Raw genomic sequence first — 20,890 nt, forward strand, 5'->3', positions numbered from 1 at the left:
AGGCACTGGAGCATCGCTGGAATAAATGTCTTATTATGTAGAAAAATAGAAATAATTTTGAAATTATAAATTTGCTTTTTCATTGTTAGTCCGAGAACTTTTCAGACCACCTTCGTACCTGGAGTCAGGAGAATAAATCAGATGGGAGTTAAATGGATGAATATCATCATATGAGTAGTAGAAAGCACAGGCTAGAAGGGAACCAATGTTGTAATAAAGCCTAAAGGAGATTATAAAAGGAAATTAATAGTACAGATCAAAAAGAACCCCAAAGAGTTTTTTTTGTGTGTGTGTGTGTTGAAATTTGTTTATGTTTATGTTGAAATGTGGAAGAATGTTTATGACAGAATGATTTTAACGAATGCCCATTGATAGGGAGGTAACTGAATCAGGCAGAATAGTAGAATTACTAAGTGAGTACTTTGCAAGAGTATATCATCTGGATGGAGACATTGCAGTAACAAGAGAGGTAAGAGATGTTAAAGAAAAAGAAAGGGAAGAAGAATAGTTCTCACTTTAAGGAAGCAGTTATACTTTTATAACTGCTTCCAAATTACTTTTTAAAGAATTTACAATGTATACAGAATATTCATTACGATAATTTTAATTAATATTTCCAATATTTCAGCAAAGTCTAACTACCATCATGACAGAACATAGTACAATATGCGTGCATGCAGCAGCACTAATGCTCGGTAAATGAGCCTTCGTGGCAGCCTCATTTACTTCAGCATTAGTGCTGCCTGCCTGCATGCACTTATATTGTACTGTGTTCTGTCATGATGGTAGTTTGACTTTGCTGAAATATTGGAAGTATTAAAGTTATTGTAATTAATATTCAGTATATGTTGTAATTTCCTTAAAAATATATTGGCTATTTATAGCTGTACTTTAAGAAAATTAACATATACTGTATATTAATTACAGCTAGGTTTTTTTTTAGCTAGCTATAATTAATATTCAGCATACATTGTATTTTCTTAAAAAGTATAGTTATGAATGGTAAATGTACACTGGTATCCAGAAGCTAAGGATGAACTACATTTTTACGAAATACAAACTACCTGTATACGAAAAAATTTTCATGACTACAGCTAAATGTGAATATAAATTTATTGCCAGCATACTAATAAGTTATGATTGCATACAAATTAAATTGAAATAAGTTTTTGGCAAAAGTTTCAAAATTCCTAAGGACTTAGTTAAGTACAGCACTTACAGAAAACTGCAGAGTGATATTTTAGTATTGGAATATGTCCACTCCAAACTGCAATGCAGCTCACAACATCATGCCATGCTTAACACCAAGTGATTCAGGAGTTCAAAGAAAATAATTCTTTGAAATGTTTAAAATCCATTAAATTAAGATAAAAGGGATGACTACAATAAAGAAGCTGCATTAAAAGTATAAGTGAAGATAAAAAAATTTTTTTTTGTCTCATAAACTGTCATTAACATTGGTGAATGAGAGAAATTTAAAAGTGTAAATGCAAATGTTTTTTTCTCAAACTGAAATGTTTATATCTTATTTCAGAAAATTTATTTTCTTAAATAAGATAATAGACACATCCTTTCTTTTTACACAAGAATGATGGATTAATTATTCCAAGAATTTGGATGACCACATTGCAGAGGTCGAAACATTGAATGTTATTTGCTTAATGATAAGTAAATTTATTATTCTAACATGTATGTTGTGTCTCAATAAATCCTTCACTATGAATAATAGACACCTGTCCAACAATTGGGGAGTTTTTGAAAGTATAAATTAGATCCGAACGCTGATAGTTTGAGACATAAGCCAGAATGTTTGTACCAGTGTCTGTTATCTTTTTTTCCTAAAATTAATTTTATAACACTAATAAGAAGAATGGTGTCTGAATGTAATTTTGCAAAACCACTATTAGTGAAACTTCAATATGGCATATACATAAAAGTAATTTGCTCAGAGATTCATTAAATTAGGAATTCACTATATTATCAGAGAAGACAGAAATAAGTGCAATAACATAAAAATGAGACCAACTGGTTTTAATTAGAATAGCATAAGACAGCATGCATAACATTGTTTATCTTTCCTTATGCTAATTTTCAAGCTTATACACACTGAATGATTGTGATTGTTTTTATAAAATAGCTGTTACATATAAACTTCAATCCAGCTCCTGCCTGTCAAAATCTGTATGAGGGGAAACTTGCATTATAATAGATATCAGGCTATTACATAAGAATTCTCTTACTGTCAATTTTGTTGGTAAAGAATCACTAAAAATTAAAAGTTCTAAGCATAATGCATCGCCACTTTTCTCTCCTTAGAGAATTCAATCTTCAAATTGAGATTGCTCGAAAATTTGTTTGTTATAGAATTTCTACCTTTATTTTTAATAATGGCTTTTCAGCAAATTAATTGATGTATTATAAGCATGTAATGAACATTTTATTTATTACCATTATTCTTTTTATAGTATATTCATCATCCATTACTTCAAAGACAGGAAGTGCCTAGACATCAGCTTAATGCTGTTATTTTAGATATGCAACTTAATCATCAGGTTATTGTTGAGAAGTTAAGCAAAGAATGTTCTGTTGCAGAAGTTGTTATGCATATTGTACCTTCTTTACAACTGTATATTACATATAGCAAATATGTAGAACAAACTAGTGCAATCATTATGGTAAGTACTGTTAAGCTTTAATTATATTATATTCAGCTGTAGAATTTGTGTGCGTAAGTATAAGGGTCAAAGCTATATAACTGAGAGGAGACCTCCGCTTAACCTTTAAAGGAATGCAGAGAACTGACCAGAGTTTATGACCTAATGTCTAATCCTCACCTTCTCGTGGTGCACCATGTTGGGTATCTACCTGGATACTGAACGAACGAGGATAGGCTGGCAATTTGGGATTTAGCCGACCAAATTGTATTCTTATTGGTTAAACCAAAATACAAAATGATGGTACAACATGACAAAATTTCATGCCGGCTGGGGCATCGCCCAGTTAAACAAGGCCCCCTTTATTTTCGCCAGGGAACCAGGGCGAACAGCGAAAAGTCAGCTACTGGAACAGATCTGAAAACACATCCCAACTCAACATCGCCAGAGTTAAAGATCGGTACTATCAACATAAAAAGCCTCAATGGCAAAGAAATGGAGCTATCCGGGGAATTAGATAAGTACCAGATCGACATAATAGGGGTGACCGAAACAAAAAAGACAAAAACTGGTGAGATCTTTCTGAGCAATAAATAGAAAATGCTATATTCAGGCAATGACAATCAAGTAAAAGAAGGAGTAACCATAGTATTCAACACTAAATATGAGGCTAATCTTCTTGAATGGCAGGCAGTCAAAAGTAGGTTCTAGTAAGGTAGAAGTGGAGGAATTTTTTGAGACTTTAGGGAAAATAACTGACACAATGAAAAAGGAAAAGTTGGTCCTTGTTCGGGATCTAAATAGCAGAGTAGAAAATGATTGTCAGGCATACAAAAATATTTTGGGAAAATTTGGAGAAAAGAGCAAAGCAAATACTAATGGCAAATACCTGTTGGATTTCTACTCAGGACATGGACTGGTTAACACTAACAAATGTTCCAACATAAAAATGTGCATAAATTAGCATGGAGAGAAGAGGCAAGGAATAAGAAAAGTCTCATTGACTATGTTATTATTGATAGTGATATTTTCTCCCTGGTGCAGGACACCACAGTGTACAGAGGATTTGAAATTGGAAGTGACCACTATTTAGTCTTGAGCAGGATAAAATTGAATTTCATATCGAAAAGAATAACATGTAAGAAAGTTTTAAAGCGAATAAAAGTTGATCAGCTCTCAGGTGTGAACAGTAGACTAAAATAAACAAAGATTATTGAAGAAAAAATGAAAGAGCTTGAGAACAGGAACCAAACCTTGGTGATTCAGTGACAAGCCTTGAAGAAATCATTGATTGATTCAGCCAGAGAGGCATGTGGTGAGGTTGTCTGCAAGGATAGAAAAATCAGAACTCCATGGTGGACAGGAAGTTAAAGAGGCAGTGAAGGAAAAGAAGAAAGCATATCAAAAGTTCCTGGCAAATAAGTCAGCTTGTGCTCTTAGAGAATACAGAGAGAAATGTAAGAAAGCTAAACAAAAGTCATGGAATGACTTTTGCAAGAACATAGAAAATAAATATCAAGAAGGTGGTAAAATATTCTGGAGGTTGTTGAAGAAGCTAAGAAATTGAAGAAAGAATGCTGTAAAAGGACTTAGAGATGATAAAGGTGACATGAAAACAGGAGAAAAAGATATCCTTGAATTATGGAGTAATTACTTTGAGAAATTACTAAATGAAACAAGAAGTGATATAACAGTGGTAAAAAACACTTAACAAGCATAGTCAGGAATACATATCATACTTGAAGTAGAAAATATCCTACTTTGATGTAGATGATATTCGACCAGAAATGCTGAAGTATCATCATCAAATTCCTGCCATGTACCCTCAAGGGGTGTACAAGATATCACAGTACTACATGAAAAAATTACATCATTACTAACTTCCTATCTACAATTTTCCTCCAAATCAGTCTGTTACTTGTCAAGACGCCAACATTATCAGATCTTATATTTCTATCGCCTAAGGCACTTTGTACCGTATCAATCCACCTATATCTTGGTCTTCCTCTGGGTTGTTTTCCTGCCAAACTGGCAGAGAACACTTGTTTTACTAATCTTCCTCTCCCATTCTATTTAATTGACCATACAACCTGAGATTAGCTCTTTGCTAATGCATTCCTGGATGCTGACGATGTCAAGTTCTTTCCTAATATCCTCGTTTTTAATATGATATTGCCATTGATGCCATCTGTTCACGCCTCTAATCTTTCTCAGGACTCTCATATCTGCGGTCTCTAGTCTTTGGTCATGTGTTTTACTTCTGACTCAGCTCTCAGATCCATAAGTTAAAACTGGTTTGAACACTGTCTTGTATACAGCTAATTTAGTGTTCGGACTAATTTCTCTCTTATTCCATATGAATTTATTCGATTGACTTCCCACCATACCAGCTTTGCTGATTCTGTTGTCTATTTCTATATTTAATTTATCATCTTCAGTAAAAATTGTGCCTAAGTAGCTGAAATGTTTTACTTGTTCCACAGGTTCTCCATTCACAACACAGTTGACATTTTCAATGATTCTGCCTATTTTCATTGTCTTTGTCTTTTTATTGCTGACCTTCATAAAATATCTATTACAACAGTATTCAATTTAGTCAGAGAATCTTGCAGACTTGTAGCGGATTTATTTAGAAGTATAACATCATCCGCATAAAGCAAAGAGCTGACATTAACATCTCCAATTTTGATATCAGGTTTAATACCACTTTCCTTCATATTGTGATCCATATAGATAATGAATAACAGAGGGGATGATGTACATCCTTTTCTCACACCAGATTTAACATTAAACCATCTTCCTGTACTTCCTTCAGTTCTAACTGCTGAATTACAACTCAAATAAAGACTAAGTATTACTTGATATATTGCCCCATTGACACCATATAACTGCAGCTTATTGAATAGCTTCTCTCTTGGCACCTTGTCATATGCCTTTTCCAAATCGACAAAACTTAAATACAGATCTTTGTTATTTAAGTATAGAGAGCTAATAAGCTTCATTTCGGCAATGAAAACATTACTTAAATTAAGGAGATATTAAATCCCGCGTAGTTTTAAAACTGAATAAGAAACTCAAAGATCATAATCAGAGAGTTTCTTGCCGATTATAGTAAACTATAAAGTATCGGCGACACTAGCGTTAGCCAATGCAAGTGATCCTAGTACGTAGTACAATACCAGGGCAATTCGTTGCAAAGGTGGAGGGAGTTCAGATCGCTATTCTTAGGTATTTTCCATAATGTAAAAACACATTTCCTAGGAAATGTATGCTGTTATTACATTATGAAGGGAGGTCACTACCCAGAACGGCTTCAGCCTTTTTTGAGGCTTCATCAGTGAGTAGCTAGACCTAATACCAAAGTGTATAGCGAAAAGAACTTATGTACTCTGCGAACGAGTTTTCCAAACAGGTGCAACCATTAAGTTACTTAAGTATAAAGAGCTAATAAGCTTCATTTCGGCAATGAAAACATTACTTAAATTAAGGGGATATTAAATCCCGCATAGTTTTAAAACTGAATAAGAAACTCAAAGATCGGAATCAGAGAGTTTCTTGTCGATTATAGTAAACTATAAAGTATCGGCGACACTAGCGTTAGCCAATGCTAGCGATCCTAGTACGTAGTACAATATAGTTTATTATAATCGGCAAGAAACTCTCTGATTCCGATCTTTGAGTTTCTTATTCGGTTTTAAAACTATGCAGGATTTAATATCCTCTTAATTTAAGTAATGTTTTCATTGCCGAAATGAAGCTTATTAGCTCTTTATACTTAAATAACTTAATGGTTGCACCTGTTTGGAAAACTCGTTCGCAGAGTACATAAGTTCTTTTTGCTATACACTTTGGTATTAGGTCTAGCTACTCACTGATGAAGCCTCAAAAAAGGCTGAAACCGGTCTGGGTAGTGACCTCCCTCCATAATGTAATAACAGCATACATTTCCTAGGAAATGTGTTTTTACATTATCGATCTGAACTCCCTCCAACGAGTTGCCCTGGTATTGTACTACGTACTAGGATCACTTGCATTGGCTAACGCTAGTGTCGCCGATACTTTATAGTTTACTATAATCGGCAAGAAACTCTCTGATTCCGATCTTTGAGTTTCTTATTCGGTTTTAAAACTATGCGGGATTTAATATCCCGTTAATTTAAGTAAAGATCTTTGTTATATTCCCATGCTTTCTCGACTATTTGTCGTAAAGTGAAGATCTGATCCTGACAGCCTCTATTTGGCCTGAATCCAGCTTGTTCTTCACCAAGCTTTTCTTCCACAATTTTTTCAACCGTTTCTCAAGTATACTTTGCATAGATCTTGCCAGGAACACTCGGTAGGGAAATATCTCTGTAATTCTCACATTCAGTTTTATTTCCCTTTTTATATATGGGTACTATGAGAGCTCTACTCCAATCATCTGGAATTCATCCCTCTGTCTAGGCTTTCTGAACTATGCAGTGCAGCCACTGTAAGGCTTTTATACCACCATACTTCAGCATTTCTGGTCGAATATCATCTACTCCTGCTGCCTTTCCACATTTCAAGCCTTTGATGGCTTTTTTTACTTCAAGTATGGATATGTATTCCTGACTGCATGCCTGGTCAGTATTTTTTATCACTATGCTGTCATTACTGCTTGTTTCATTTAGCAGTTTTTCAAAGTAATTACTCCATACTTTAAGGATATCTTTTTCTCCTGTTTTCATGTCACCTTTATCATCTCTAACTCCTTTTACAGCACTCTTTCCTCCATTCCAAAGCTTCTTCAACAACCTCCAGAATATTGTGCCACCTACTTGATATTTATTTTCTATGTTCTTGCCAAAGTCCTCCTATGACTTTTGTTTAGCTAGTTTAACACACTGTTTAGCTTTCTTACATTTGTCTCTGTATTCTGTAAGAGTAAAAGCTGACTTATTTGCCAGATACTTTTGATATGCTTTCTTCTTTTCCTTCACTGCCTCTTTAACTTCCTGTGTCCACCAGGGAGTTCTGATTTTTTTTATCCTTGCACACAACCTCACCACATGCCTCTCTGGCAGAATCAGTCAATGTTTTCTTCAGAGTTTGCCACTGAATCTCCAAGGTTTGATTCCTGTTCTCAAACTCTTTCATTTTTTTTCCAATAATCTTTCTGTATTTTAGTCTACAGTTCACATCTGAGAGCTGCTCAATTTTTATTTGCTTTAAAACTTTCTTACATGTTATTCTTTTCAATATGAAATTCAATTTTATCCTGCTCAAGACTAAATGGTGATCACTTCCAATTTCAAATCCTCTGTACACTCTGGTGTCCTACACCATGGAGAAAACATCACTATCAACAATAACATAGTCAATGAGACTTATCTTATTCCTAGCCTCTTCTCTTCATGTGAATTTGTGCACATTTTTATGTTGGAACATGGTATTAGTAATAACCAGTCCATGTCCTGAGGAAATCCAACAGATATTTGCCATTATTATTAGCTTTGCTCTTTTCTCCAAATTTTCCCAAAATATTTTTGAATGTCTCACAATCATTTCCTACTCTGCTATTTAGATCCCCAACAAGGACCAATTTTTCATTGTTTCAGTTGCTTTTTCTAAAGCCTCAAAAAATTCCTCCACTTCTACCTTAGTAGAACCTTCTGTGGGACCATAGGCACAAATAAGTCTCATTGTCCAGTTCCCCATTCTCATATTTACCCACATTACTCTAGTTGAGACTGACTGCCATTCAAGAAGATTAGCCTCGTATTTTGTGTTGAATACTATGGCTACTCCTTCTTTTCCTTGATTGTCATTGCCTGAATATAACATTTTGTATTTATTGCTCAGAAAGATCTCACCAGTTTTTGTCTTTTTTGTTTCGGTCACCCCTATTATGTCGATCTGGTACTTATCTAATTCCCCGGATAGCTCCATTTCTTTGCCATTGAGGCTTTTTATGTTGATAGTACCGATCTTTAACTCTGGCGATGTTGAGTTGGGGTTTGTTTTCAGATTTGTTTCAGTAGCTGACTTTTCGCTGTTCGCCCTGGTTCCCTGGCGAAGACAACGGGGGCCTTGTTTAACCGGGCGACACCCCAGCCGGCATGAAATTTTGTCATATTGTGCTATCATTTTTTATTTTGGTTTAACCAATAAGAATACAACGAGGATGGGCTGGCATCCCAAATTGCCAGCCCATCCTCGTTCGTTCAATATCAAAGTAGATACCCAAAAGGGTGCACCACGAGAAGGTGAGGATTGGACATTAGGTCAGAAGCCCTGGTCGGTTCTCCGCATTCCTTTAAAGGCTATGTGGAGGTCTCCTCTCAGTTATACAGCTTTGACCCTTAAGCACCCCAATGCTGAAGTATGGTGGTATAAAAGTCTTTCACTGGCTGCACTGCATAGTTCAGTAGGCCTGGACAGAGGGATAAATTCCTGATGATTGGAGTAGGGCTCTCATTGTACCCATATATAAAAAGGGAAATAAAACAATGTGAGAATTACAGAGGTATTTCCCTGGAGAGATATATGCAAGTATACTTGAGAAAAGGTTGAGAAGAATTGTGGAAGAAAAGCTTGATGCAGAACAAGCTGGATTCAGGCCAAATAGAGGTTATCAGGATCAGATCTTCACTTTACGACAAATAGAGAAATCATGGGAATATAACAAAGATCTGTATTTAAGTTTCATCGATCTGGAAAAGGCATGTGACAAGGTGCTAAGTGAGAAGCTATTCAAAACGCTACGGTTATATGCTGTCAATGGGACATTATATCAAGCAATACTTAGTCTTTATTTGAGTTGTAAGTCAGCAGTCAGAATTGAAGGAAGTACAGGAAGATGGTTTAATGTTAAATCTGGTGTGAGACAAGAATGTACATTATCCCCTCTGTTATTCATTATCTGTATGGATCACATTATGAAGGAAAGTGGTATTAAACCTGATATCAAAATTGGAGATGTTAATGTCGGCTCTTTGCTTTATGCGGAAGATGTTATACTTCTAAATAAATCTGCTACAAGTCTGCAAGATTTCCTGACTAAATTGAATAACTGTTGTAATAGATATTGCAGGAAGGTCAGCAATAAAAAAAAAAGACAATGAAAATATGCAGAATAGTTGAAAATATCAACTGTGTTGTGAACGGAGAACCTGTGGAACAAGTAAAACATTTCAGCTACTTTAGGCACGATTTTTAGTGAAGATGGTAAATTAAATATGGAAATAAACAACATAATCAACAAAGCTGATATGATATGGAGTCAATTGAATAAATTCATATGGAATAAGAGAGAAATTAGCTAATTAAAATTAAAAGAAACACGTGTTAATTACAGTGAAAATTATTTAATTGTAAATATTTCATCCTAAGCATCTTAGGACATCATCAGTACAGTAGTTTAAAACAATAATAGGATTAACAATTAGTTAGGGCGCATGATTACAATAGAATCTCGTTAAATGTGCGTAATGTGCTACAGAAATTAAAAAAATAAATAAATAATTATTTAACACAATTTTGTATGACAATTTCCCATACTTCAGGAATAGTAAGAACGTCTTTGCGGTTTAAGTTTGGTCTGTGTAGTAGGGTTTCAGAACTTTCTTTGTATAAACATTCATGTTTATATAAAGATCTATGTAAAAGTTTAGACTTTTCCCAATGTATCCTATGGTTTGGATTTTCAATTCCGTGTTGAGAGAGGCCAGATTTCTGCGGTTTAAAAAGACGAACGTGGTCTTGATGTTCCGAGATGCGTTTCTGAACGGACCTACCTGTCTGTCCAATGTAAGACAATTTGCATGAGCATGGAATTTCATAAGCGCCAGGCAACATTAAAGGTGAGAGTTTGTCCTTAGGAGAAGGTAACAAGTTGTAAATTTGGTTGATAGGTTTGTAAGTAGTGGCAAAATTGTATTTATTAATAATTTTAGAAAGACGTTTGGGGATGCCTTTGACGTAAGGTATGGGAATCCTAGGGACTTCTTCCTGTCTGGTTTGATGTGTAGAGAAGTGACTGATAATTTTTTGAGTTGTTTTTGGATTATATCCGTTTAGGATGGCTGTATTTTTGATAACTTCTAATTCCTGGTTTAAAGATTCTTCAGAGGAGCAGAAGTTGTGTGCTCTGGATACTAGTGATTTAATAATGCCAGATTTCTTAAATAGATGATGAGCGGAAGAATTGTGAATGTAGTGACCTGAGAATGTAGGCTTGCGAAAGACAGACGTGGCGATGAAACAGTCTTCTTTTCTTTGGATGTGTAAATCCAAAAAGGAGATACCCTGTGGAGATTCTTTTTCTAACGTAAAGTTGAAGCGAACATGAATTACAACTGTTTCTAGATAAAATTAACCTTCTTCATGTGCTAAGATACTTAGGATGAAATATTTACAATTAAATAATTTCACTGTGGTTAATACGTGTTTCTTTTAATTATGATCACCACAGGTTTCGTTATTTGGAAAAAAAAAAAAATTAGTTGTATACAAGACAGCGTTCAAACCAGTTTTAACTTATGGATCTGAGAGCTGGGTCAGAAGTAAAACATCTGACCAAAGACTAGAGACCGCAGATATGAGAGTCCTGAGAAAGATTAGGGGACTGAACAGATGGCATCAATGGCAATATCATATTAGAAACGAGGATATTAGGAAAGAACTTGACATTGTCAGCTTCCAGGAATGCATTAACAGAGCTAATTCAGGTGGTACGATCACTTAAACAGAATGGGCGAGGAAAGATTAGCAAAACAAGTGTTCTCTGCAAGGTTGGTAGGAAAATGACCCAGAGGAAGACCAAGATGTAGGTGGATTGATACAGTACAAAGTGCCTTAGACGATAGAAATATAAGATCTGATAATGATAATATTGGAGTCTTGACAAGTGACAGACTGATTAGGAGGAAAATTGTAGATAGCAACTTAGTAATGATGTAAATTTTTCATGTAGTACTATCATATCCTGTACACCCCTTGAGGGTACATGGCAGGAATTTGATGATGATGATGAGTATTGAAAACCCTGTCTGAAGAAACCATCACTCATTCTTAAAAAGTGATAATCATAACTTTGAAAACAACCACCACAGAAAAATATGGTTTATGTATGCAAATGGTAAAGGCAGCAGAGATTCTCAGTATTCTGTGTATCTTCTAAAATTCTTGCTGGATTGAATTTCAGACAGATCTTCCTATTTTTTCCAAATAATCTTGTACAGTGGTTGTCATGTTATGTGGACATCTTGTTACTGTGATTTTTCTTATGGAATGCATTAAAAATCTTGGTCAGATATGCTTAACTCTGATTTTCTGAGGAAGATCATGGGTCAAGTAGCAATTCAACAAGTTTTTTTAATCAGATTTTCACAAGAAAAAGTTTTTGCAAAAAAAAGTTATTTTCTGGTTCATTACTTGTTTCCCATGTTCAAATATGTACATGTGAATAAAGTATTGAACTCCCTTTACCCTCGAGTATTACTCGGGATATATCAAGTGTGTGTGTGTGTGTGTGTATTTGGTGTATTTATCAGTATATATCATGAGGGGTAGCAGCTTAGTGAAAAAGAAATACAAGAAAACACAGTTTATGGTCACATCTACTAATTACATCCATGGGTACCTAGACATGCATGCTTTGAGATTTCAGAACTTTGAACAATTCTTCTTATTAAAAACAGACTAGTTGAATCTTTCCAACAAAAACGAATCCAATCTGTCCATCTGAAATTTAAAATTTACCGAGTTGAATACAGAATTTGTATCATTGAAAAAGTTGAAATAGGTCAATGTGTTGTTTTGTATGACAATTTAATATTTTTTATTTAAAAAAAATATGAGTTTTTCATTTTTATACTTAAATTTTTGTTCTAATTGTGAAATTTTTATTAAAATGTAATGGATAGTTGAGTGCTAATTATTTAGTTTTCTGAGCAGATTTCCAGAAAACAAAATGCATTTTTAATTTTTTTTTTTTATCTGTTGCTATAATTTCCAAGTTTTTTTTTTATTAAAATGTAATTTACAAATATTTATTTTAACATACATATTTTCCTGAAAGAGTTAAAAAACAATTTTTTACATATTACTGTTTAGATTATGAGGATAGATTGCAAGTATGTGGATTGCAGACCTTGGTTAACAGGAGAAAGCGGGGTGATATGATAGAGGTCTACAAGCGTTTAAATGGGTGTTATAGCATTTCAAATGATGAAATTTTTCATTATATGGAACGGGGAGAGAACACGGGGGGCATCCATGGAGGTTGAGGTTGTTCACAGTCAGGAAAGGGGTAAGAGCTAGGTTTTTCTCCCAGAGAGCAGTGAATGAGTGGAATAATTTGCCCTTAGAGAGTTGTGAGTGCATCTAGTGTGAATGAATTTAAGGGAAGGTATGATATCTGGATTGGGTAATTTACAGCCTCCCTCGATGAGTCCTTGACTCTCTGGAGGTCTCAGATAATAATAATATTCCTTATTAAAGCATTACACACACACACACAAAAAAAAAGCATGTTCAAAAAAAGACAGAACTTTTGCTATAAAGACTTTATTGCTCATGTCACAACATTTTAAGCAGTGTCCCCTTCAAAGTAGTTCCCCTCTATTGATGATACACCGTTCCCAACATTTCTTCCATTGTTGGAATGTACCCTCTATGATGGCATGCAGTTCTTATTACATTTTCCTGAATCTCCTCTATGGTTTGGAAATGACGTCCTTTTAAAGTGGGTCTAAGTTTGTGAAACAGGAAAACATCTGCTGGGGCTAAGTCCAGAGAATGGGGTAGACGGGACATAACGAATGCCTGTTGTTTTGCCATATAACTACAGATGAGGAGCGATGTGTAAGCGGATGCATTGTCATCAGCTTATGCATTCTGGTTTTCCAAGTCAGATTTTCCCACAATTCAGGCCTCTTCCTGTGCACAGCAGCATCCCCCAAACATGCTAAAACTTCCTAGTACAACTCTGTTTACTATCTGACCACATGGTACAAGTTCGTAATGAACAATGCCTTTCCAATCAAAAAACACAACCAACATCACCTTGATCTTTGACCAATTTATCTGTCAACGCTTAAACCGCTCATAGCACTGCGTTTGGCTCATACAGTCCTCCCCATATGCTTGGTTAAGCAATTGAAATGTCTCTGTGAAATTTTTGCAAAGTTTGCAGCAAAATTTCACACACACACACACATTGTTCTTCAAGCTCTTTCATTTGTCACTAGTCTGACAAACAGCTTGTGCACATGCTCACTATAGCAGATGTAACTCGATGACTAATGCTTGTAGTAGAACAGGGCAAATGGCAGTTTGTCAAAACCTGCCACCTAGGTGTGGTCAGTAGCTGCAATGCACTCTTTGTGCCAGTCGGCATGCTATTTAAAATGTTTGAGTCTTTTTTTGAACATGCCTCGTGTGTGTGTGTGTGTGTGTGTGTGTGTGTGTGTGTGTGTGTGTGTGTGTGTGTGTGTGTGTGTACACACACAGTATAGTGTAATAGGCCCTCATTTCATCCTGTTTGAATTCCTGCTCAGTAAATTGATTGGGATGTTTAGTAGATGAATTTCCTAAAAACAAAATACTGTAGAATGAATTTAGAGTAAAAGATGACCAACCTACAAACCTTCATTCTATCCTCATTCTCTCCCATTGACCTTGACATCACCACCACCTTTTCTCACCTACCTTTGAATACTCTCTACTACTTCCTCGAATCCAGAAATCAAATCTGTGCACAGTAGTCCACATATGGCTATACAAAAAGTCTTGTATCGATTGATAATAACCTCTTCATCTCTGTTTATTCAGATCCTTTGAGTATTTTCCACGCTTTTGTGATATGCTCTGAGGTTCAACTCCCTGTTCACCATCACTGCCAGTTTGCCCAGTTCCTAGTTTGCAATGTTTACATCAGAATGTGCATAACCTTCTGCTTTTTCTTTTCTACATCTTTGTTAACTAGTACTAGATTTGCTTCCTCAAAATGTAATTGGAAATCTCCTCTTAAATAATTTCTTATTAATGCGCATATGAAACATAAGTGGCCCTTAGTACAGGCCCTACTTATATATATGCTACTCTTTGATGTCTGTCCATCAGCCAGCCAAACTCTTATCTATATCACTAGTTTCATATCTCCCAATTTGCTCCAGTTTCTGTAATAGTTTCATACAGTATTTTTAAATGTTTTGGCAAAGTCCAGTATTATTATGTAACCCTTTCCTTTATCCAACTCAACTTTATTATAGAAAGTTAGTAAATTACTAAGACAGGACTTATCCTTCACTATAGAATATCATATTCTATCTACCTATTCTTGAATTTGTCTTTGACCAATTTCTCCACCAAATTATAGATTAACTGATATCTCAGGAGTGGTATTCCTGAGATATTAATTAGTCCGTAATTTTCCGCCTATGTCTTAGTCTGCTTTATTCAATAGAACTGTTTTGCCCCTTTTCATCTCTTGGGACCTTGTCAGAGTCAAGACTAAACTTGTATTCAGAGGCATGCCAGTTCCCTTCCATATTTTCATAATACATGGGTCAGTATCTTGTTTATATCTATGGCTATGCTTACATTAAGATTATAATATCCTTAGCATCTACCTTTATTCTCTCATCAGTTCCTGTCATATCTGTCACTGCAGTATCTCCACCTAGATGATATGGCCCTGCAAGTGATCATTCAGTAACTGGACTTGACATCACCACCACCTTTACTCACCTACCTTCGAATACTCTACTGCTTCTTCGAATCCAGAAATCAAATCTGTGCACAGAAGTTCACATATGGCTATTTAAAAAGGCTTGTATCAATGGATAATAACCTCTTTATCTCTGTTCAGATCCTTTGAGCTATTTTCCACACTTTTGTGATATGCTCTGAGGTTCAACTCCCTCATCACCAACATTCATTAAAGTTATCCTTCCATAATCATTCTTTCCTTTACCCACTCACATAACGAAATAATTTCCGAGGATTTTCTCTGACTTGTTTGGCTATGCAGTTAATCTCTTCTTGCTTGTGTTTTATGCTACTTATGAGCCTGCTGATTAACTTTCCTTTTATACACCAACTACAACGTTTTCTTTATTTGCTGCTCCTGCTTTTGATGAGGCTACTTATCCATTTAACTACTACCTGATCACTTTCTGAATATGTAGTCCAATACTGCTTTCTTCGAACATCCCTTGACCATTTACCATACACTGATGTATGGCATGGCATACAGATTTGTATGCCATGGCACTGCTTTGAGCCATTACCTAAGTTTGTCATAATTGCCTGCCGGGTGGTTCTGCAGCATACCTTGAAAATTCTGCATGTTTACCCGGCCTCCCTGGTCAAGACTATAGTTGCATTGTTTCTGACTGAGGAGAGTAATACTCTTCTTAGTCAGAAGCAATGCAGCTACCTAGGTTATGAAGAAATCCTCTGCTGTCACCTGATCTGGCATTCAAACACTCCTTCGGCACTTGCTGTTTCAGGTAATTATTTCTTCCAGTCTTTGTCACCATAGTCAAAATCACCCATAATAATTATTTGTCCTGTAATCACTAAGAGGCAGCCATGCAGACACTGAATAAACGAGTATTGACTGACAATGTGAAACTTAGCCAACCAAAGTATATTCTGTATTAACTTAAATCAGGGCTGCCCAAAACATGGCCTGTGGCCTGTGGTGCGATTTTGTGTGGCCAGGCTGTGGAATTTGATTTTCACGAGCGAAAAAATTAAATGACAATTTGAATCGAATGCATATTAGATATTATAATTCTATCACTAATCGATAATTTCAACGTTGGTATTTTATTTGCTGTTTTTACATCACTATACAGGGTGTCCCTGAATTCATGGCCCAAACATGAGGGGATGGTAGTACACACCAAATCCACCAATATTCGTCATAGAATATGTGGCCGCAAACGCAGTGAGGAGTCGGAGAAGGACAGACACAGGTTTTCGGAGTGACATTAATTGGAGATCATTACAACAAATGCTCAAACATCCGCCCACCAACGTTGATACACATGGCACAACGGTGGAGTAGTGATGGGCTTAGCTGCTCATAAATACTGGGCTTATCGTGCACATCGCTGGCTGTGATGGACAGTCGGGCTACCAGATCCTCCGCGGACTGCACGGATGTCTTGTACACGACACTCTTCAAATGGCCCCACAGAAAGAAATCGAGACAAGAAAGATCGGGCGATCTGGGGAGGGGCCACGATGGGACCACCGCACCCAATCCATCGGTTCCCAAATGTGGCATTAAGATGCTGACGCACGTCCATGCTGAAATGGGCAGGTACCTCATCTTGCTGGAACCACATATGGGAGCGGATGGCGACTTGAGCATCCTGAAGCAATTCCGGCAAAACCTGTTGCAGAAAAATACGGTATGTTCACCCATCGAGGCAGTAGGTAGGGTCCAATTAAGTAGTCATGCACAATCCCTGCCCAGACATTGGCAGCAAACCATTGCTGGTTCGACTGTGGACGTGTTCCATGGGGGTTCAGGGCTGCCCACAAATGCGTATTATGGACGTTGACTATGCCTTCATGTGAGAAAGTTGATTCACCTGTAAAGAGCACGAGCGGGGAAATCGGGCTGTATGATGCTTTGCTGCAGGAACCACTGGGCGAAATCCATGCGCAGGGGATAATCAACAGCTGTCAATGCCTGCACTCACCCTCAAGTGATAGGGGGGGGGGGTATCCCTTCTTCATGCAGTACTCGCCAGACACTGTTCAGATGCATACCCAGGCTCCGGGCGGCAGATTGCGTGCTTGTACCTCGGGTATCTGTCACCATACACAAGATGTCCTCGCTCATAGCTGACGTTCTAACATCCGTGCTCATCCGGCATCAAGTCGACTGACGTGGAAGGTGCTTGCCTCACACAGCTAACGGTGCAGTCGTGCAAACATTTTATGATCGGGCACACGGCGCATAGGATATCGCTCATGGTACAGTCTTTGTGCCTCTCTACCATTGCCGTTGGCTATGCGTGTACATCAGGTGCATATCGGCTTTCTCTGCGTTCGTAAACTGCTCCATCTCGTGTCCGTTCGACACTGAGAATGCTGGGGTTTGGCCAATCCAGCGCTTTTAAGTCGTGCCGCCTCATCTGCGCCCCCTACCGGTACCAGGCTGCGTTCAGCCACATATTCTATGACGAATATTGGTGGTTTCGGTGTGTACTACCATCCCCTCTCGTATGGGCCATGAATTCAGGGACACCCTGTGTTTTTCAGATATTAGATGTGTCAAAGAAGCGTTCTTACACTTTTTTTATACTAACAGAAGTGAAAAGGAGATGATTTTTTTTAAATTACTACCAATAGAGAGGTACCCGAAATTGAGGAACTTTGGACTCGAGATGTGCTCAATGCTCGGGAACACAGCACTTTTCAACGATGGAATTCATTAAATCAAAGTATAGATGTTCATTGACAGATAATTCTCTTGCAAATTTACTGCTATTGGTAACTGCAAGCATCATAATTGATATAGGTACTTTGGTAAATGAAGCTTAACTACTGCAGAGCTCTCACTAAAATGAAATAAACAATTATTGTTTCTTGCCTACTGTTTCAATAAAATCTTTTATTAGCATTATGACTTTTCTTTATTATGCAATTTTTGAAGTGCTTGCTAAACCTAACTAACAGTAGGACTCGCCAAGTAATTTGATATATGTACTGTATTTATTATTCTGTATGCTGCCCTCGAATAAATCTTTTTTTTTTTAATGCAGCCCTCGAAATCCCTGATTTAAATCATAATGGCATATGATTTTCAGATATTAGATGTGTCAATTAAAGTTTAAAGCATCACTTGCAGGATACTGTTATATTTGAAAAGAGAGCTTGGTTTAATCCAACTATGGTATTCCCCACCTATATCCAACCTGTATATTAATAGTCAGTCGCAGAGTAAGATAACAATATAATTACATATATTTTTATTTTAGTTCGTTAGAATGTTTCATATTTGTTCCATGATGGTGCATTGATTTCAAGGATTAACATGTTGCATATTCTGGAGAATCAAGCTGTGATATGTAAAAAATTAAACTTCAGGAAAACATAAATTTGATCATCATCATCAAATTCCTGCCATGTACCCTCAAGGGGTGTACAGGTTATAATAGTACTACATGAAAAAACTACATCATTACTAACTTGCTATCTACAATTTTCCTCCAAATCAGTCTGTTACTTGTCAAGACTCCAACATTATCAGATCTTATATTTCTATCGTCTAAGGCACTTTGTACCATATCAATCCACCTATATCTTGGTCGTTTTCCTGCCAACCTGGCAGAGAACACTTGTTTTGCTAATCTTTCCTCTCCCATTCTATTTAAGTCATCATACCACCTGATATTATCTCTGCTAACGCATTCCTGGATACTGACAATGTCAAGTTCTTCCTAATATCCTCGTTTTTAACATGATATTGCCATTGATGCCATCTGTTCACGCTTCTAATCTTTCTCAGGACTCTGATATCTGTGGTCTCTAGTCTTTGGTCAAGTGTTTTACTTCTGACCCAGCTTTCAGATCCAGAAGTTAAAACTGGTTTGAACACTGTCTTGTATACAGCTAATTTAGTGTTCCGACTAATTTCTTATTCCATATGAATTTATTCAATTGACATCCCACCATACCAGCTTTGCTGATTCTGTTGTCTATTTCTATATTTAATTTACCATCTTCAGTAAAAATTGTGCCTAAGTAGCTGAAATATTTTACTTCTTCCGCAGGTTCTCCATTCACAACACAATTGACATTTTCAATGATTCTATTTTCATTGTCTTTGTCTTTTTAATGCTGACCTTCATACCATATCTATTACAACAGTTATTCAGTTTAGTCAGGGAATCTTGCAAACTTTTAGCAGATTTATTTAGAAGTATAACATCGTCCGCATAAAACAAAGAGCCGATATTAACATCTCCAATTCTGATATCAAGTTTAATACCACTTTCCTTCATAATGTGATCCATATAGATAATAACAGAGGGGATAATGTGCATCCTTGTCTCACACCAGATTTAACATTAAACCATCTTCGTGTACTTCCCTCAATTCTGACTGCTGACTTACAACTCAAAGAGTAAGTATTGCTTGATATAATGCCCCATTGCACCATATAACTGCAGCGTATTGAATAGCTTCTCTCTTGGCACCTTGTCATATGCCTTTTCCAAATCGACAAAACTTAAATACAGATCTTTGTTATATTCCCATAATTTCTCAACTATTTGTCATAAAGTGAAGATCTGATGCTGACACCCTCTATTTGGCCTGAATCCAGCTTGTTCTTCACCAAGCTTTTCTTCCACAATTTTTTCAACCGTTTCTCAAGTATACTTTGCATAGATCTTGCCAGGAACACTCAGTAGGGAAATATCTCTGTAATTCTCACATTCAGTTTTATTTCCCTTTTTATATATGGGTACTATGAGAGCTCTACTCCAATCATCTGGAATTCGTCCCTCTGTCTAGGCTTTCTGAACTATGCAGTGCAGCCACTGTAAGACTTTTATACCACCATACTTCAGCATTTCTGGTCGAATATCATCTACTCCTGCTGCCTTTCCACATTTCAAGCCTTTGATGGCTTTTTCTACTTCAAGTATGGATATATATTCCTGACTGCATGCCTGGTCAGTGTTTTTTACCACTGTGCTGTCATCACTGCTTGTTTCATTTACCAGTTTTTCAAAGTAATTACTCCATACTTCAAGGATATCTTTTTCTCCTGTTTTCATGTCACCTTTATCATCTCTAACTCCTTTACAGCACTCTTTCCTCCATTTCTAAGCTTCTTCAACAACCTTTAGAATATTTTGCCACCTTCTTGATATTTATTTTCTATATTCTTGCCAAAGTCCTCCCATGACTTTTGTTTAGCTAGTTTTACACAGTGTTTCGCTTTCTTACATTTGTCTCTGTATTCTGTAAGAGTAAAAACTGACTTATTTGCCAGGAACTTTTGATATGCTTTCTTCTTTTCCTTCACTGCCTCTTTAACTTCCTGTGTCCACCAGGGAGTTCTGATTTTTTTATCCTTGCAGACAACCTCACCACATGCCTCTTTGGCAGAATCAGTCAATGTTTTCTTCAGGGTTTGCCACTGAATCTCCAAGGTTTGATTGCTGTTCTCAAACTCTTTCATTTTTTTTCAAATAATCTTTCTGTATTTTAGTCTACAGTTCATATCTGAGAGCTGC

General features: G+C 36.5%; 1 protein-coding gene across 2 annotated transcripts in view; it reads left to right on the forward strand.

Moving 5' to 3' along the window:
• The window catches only part of LOC150092667 (putative protein tag-52), a 177,256-nt gene that overhangs the window by 45,322 nt on the left and 111,044 nt on the right, over positions 1-20,890 (forward strand). For both annotated transcript variants that reach the window (XM_090414638.1, XM_090414639.1), the window contains one exon: positions 2,466-2,675. In XM_090414638.1, coding sequence (XP_090270764.1) covers positions 2,466-2,675 — 210 coding nt within the window. The remainder of the gene's footprint in view (positions 1-2,465; positions 2,676-20,890) is intronic.

This window comes from Typopeltis vanoorti, chromosome 25 (genome assembly GCF_054136105.1).
Source record: "Typopeltis vanoorti isolate ZY-2024b chromosome 25, IOZ_Tvanoo_1.0, whole genome shotgun sequence".
NCBI lineage: Eukaryota > Metazoa > Arthropoda > Arachnida > Uropygi > Thelyphonidae > Typopeltis > Typopeltis vanoorti.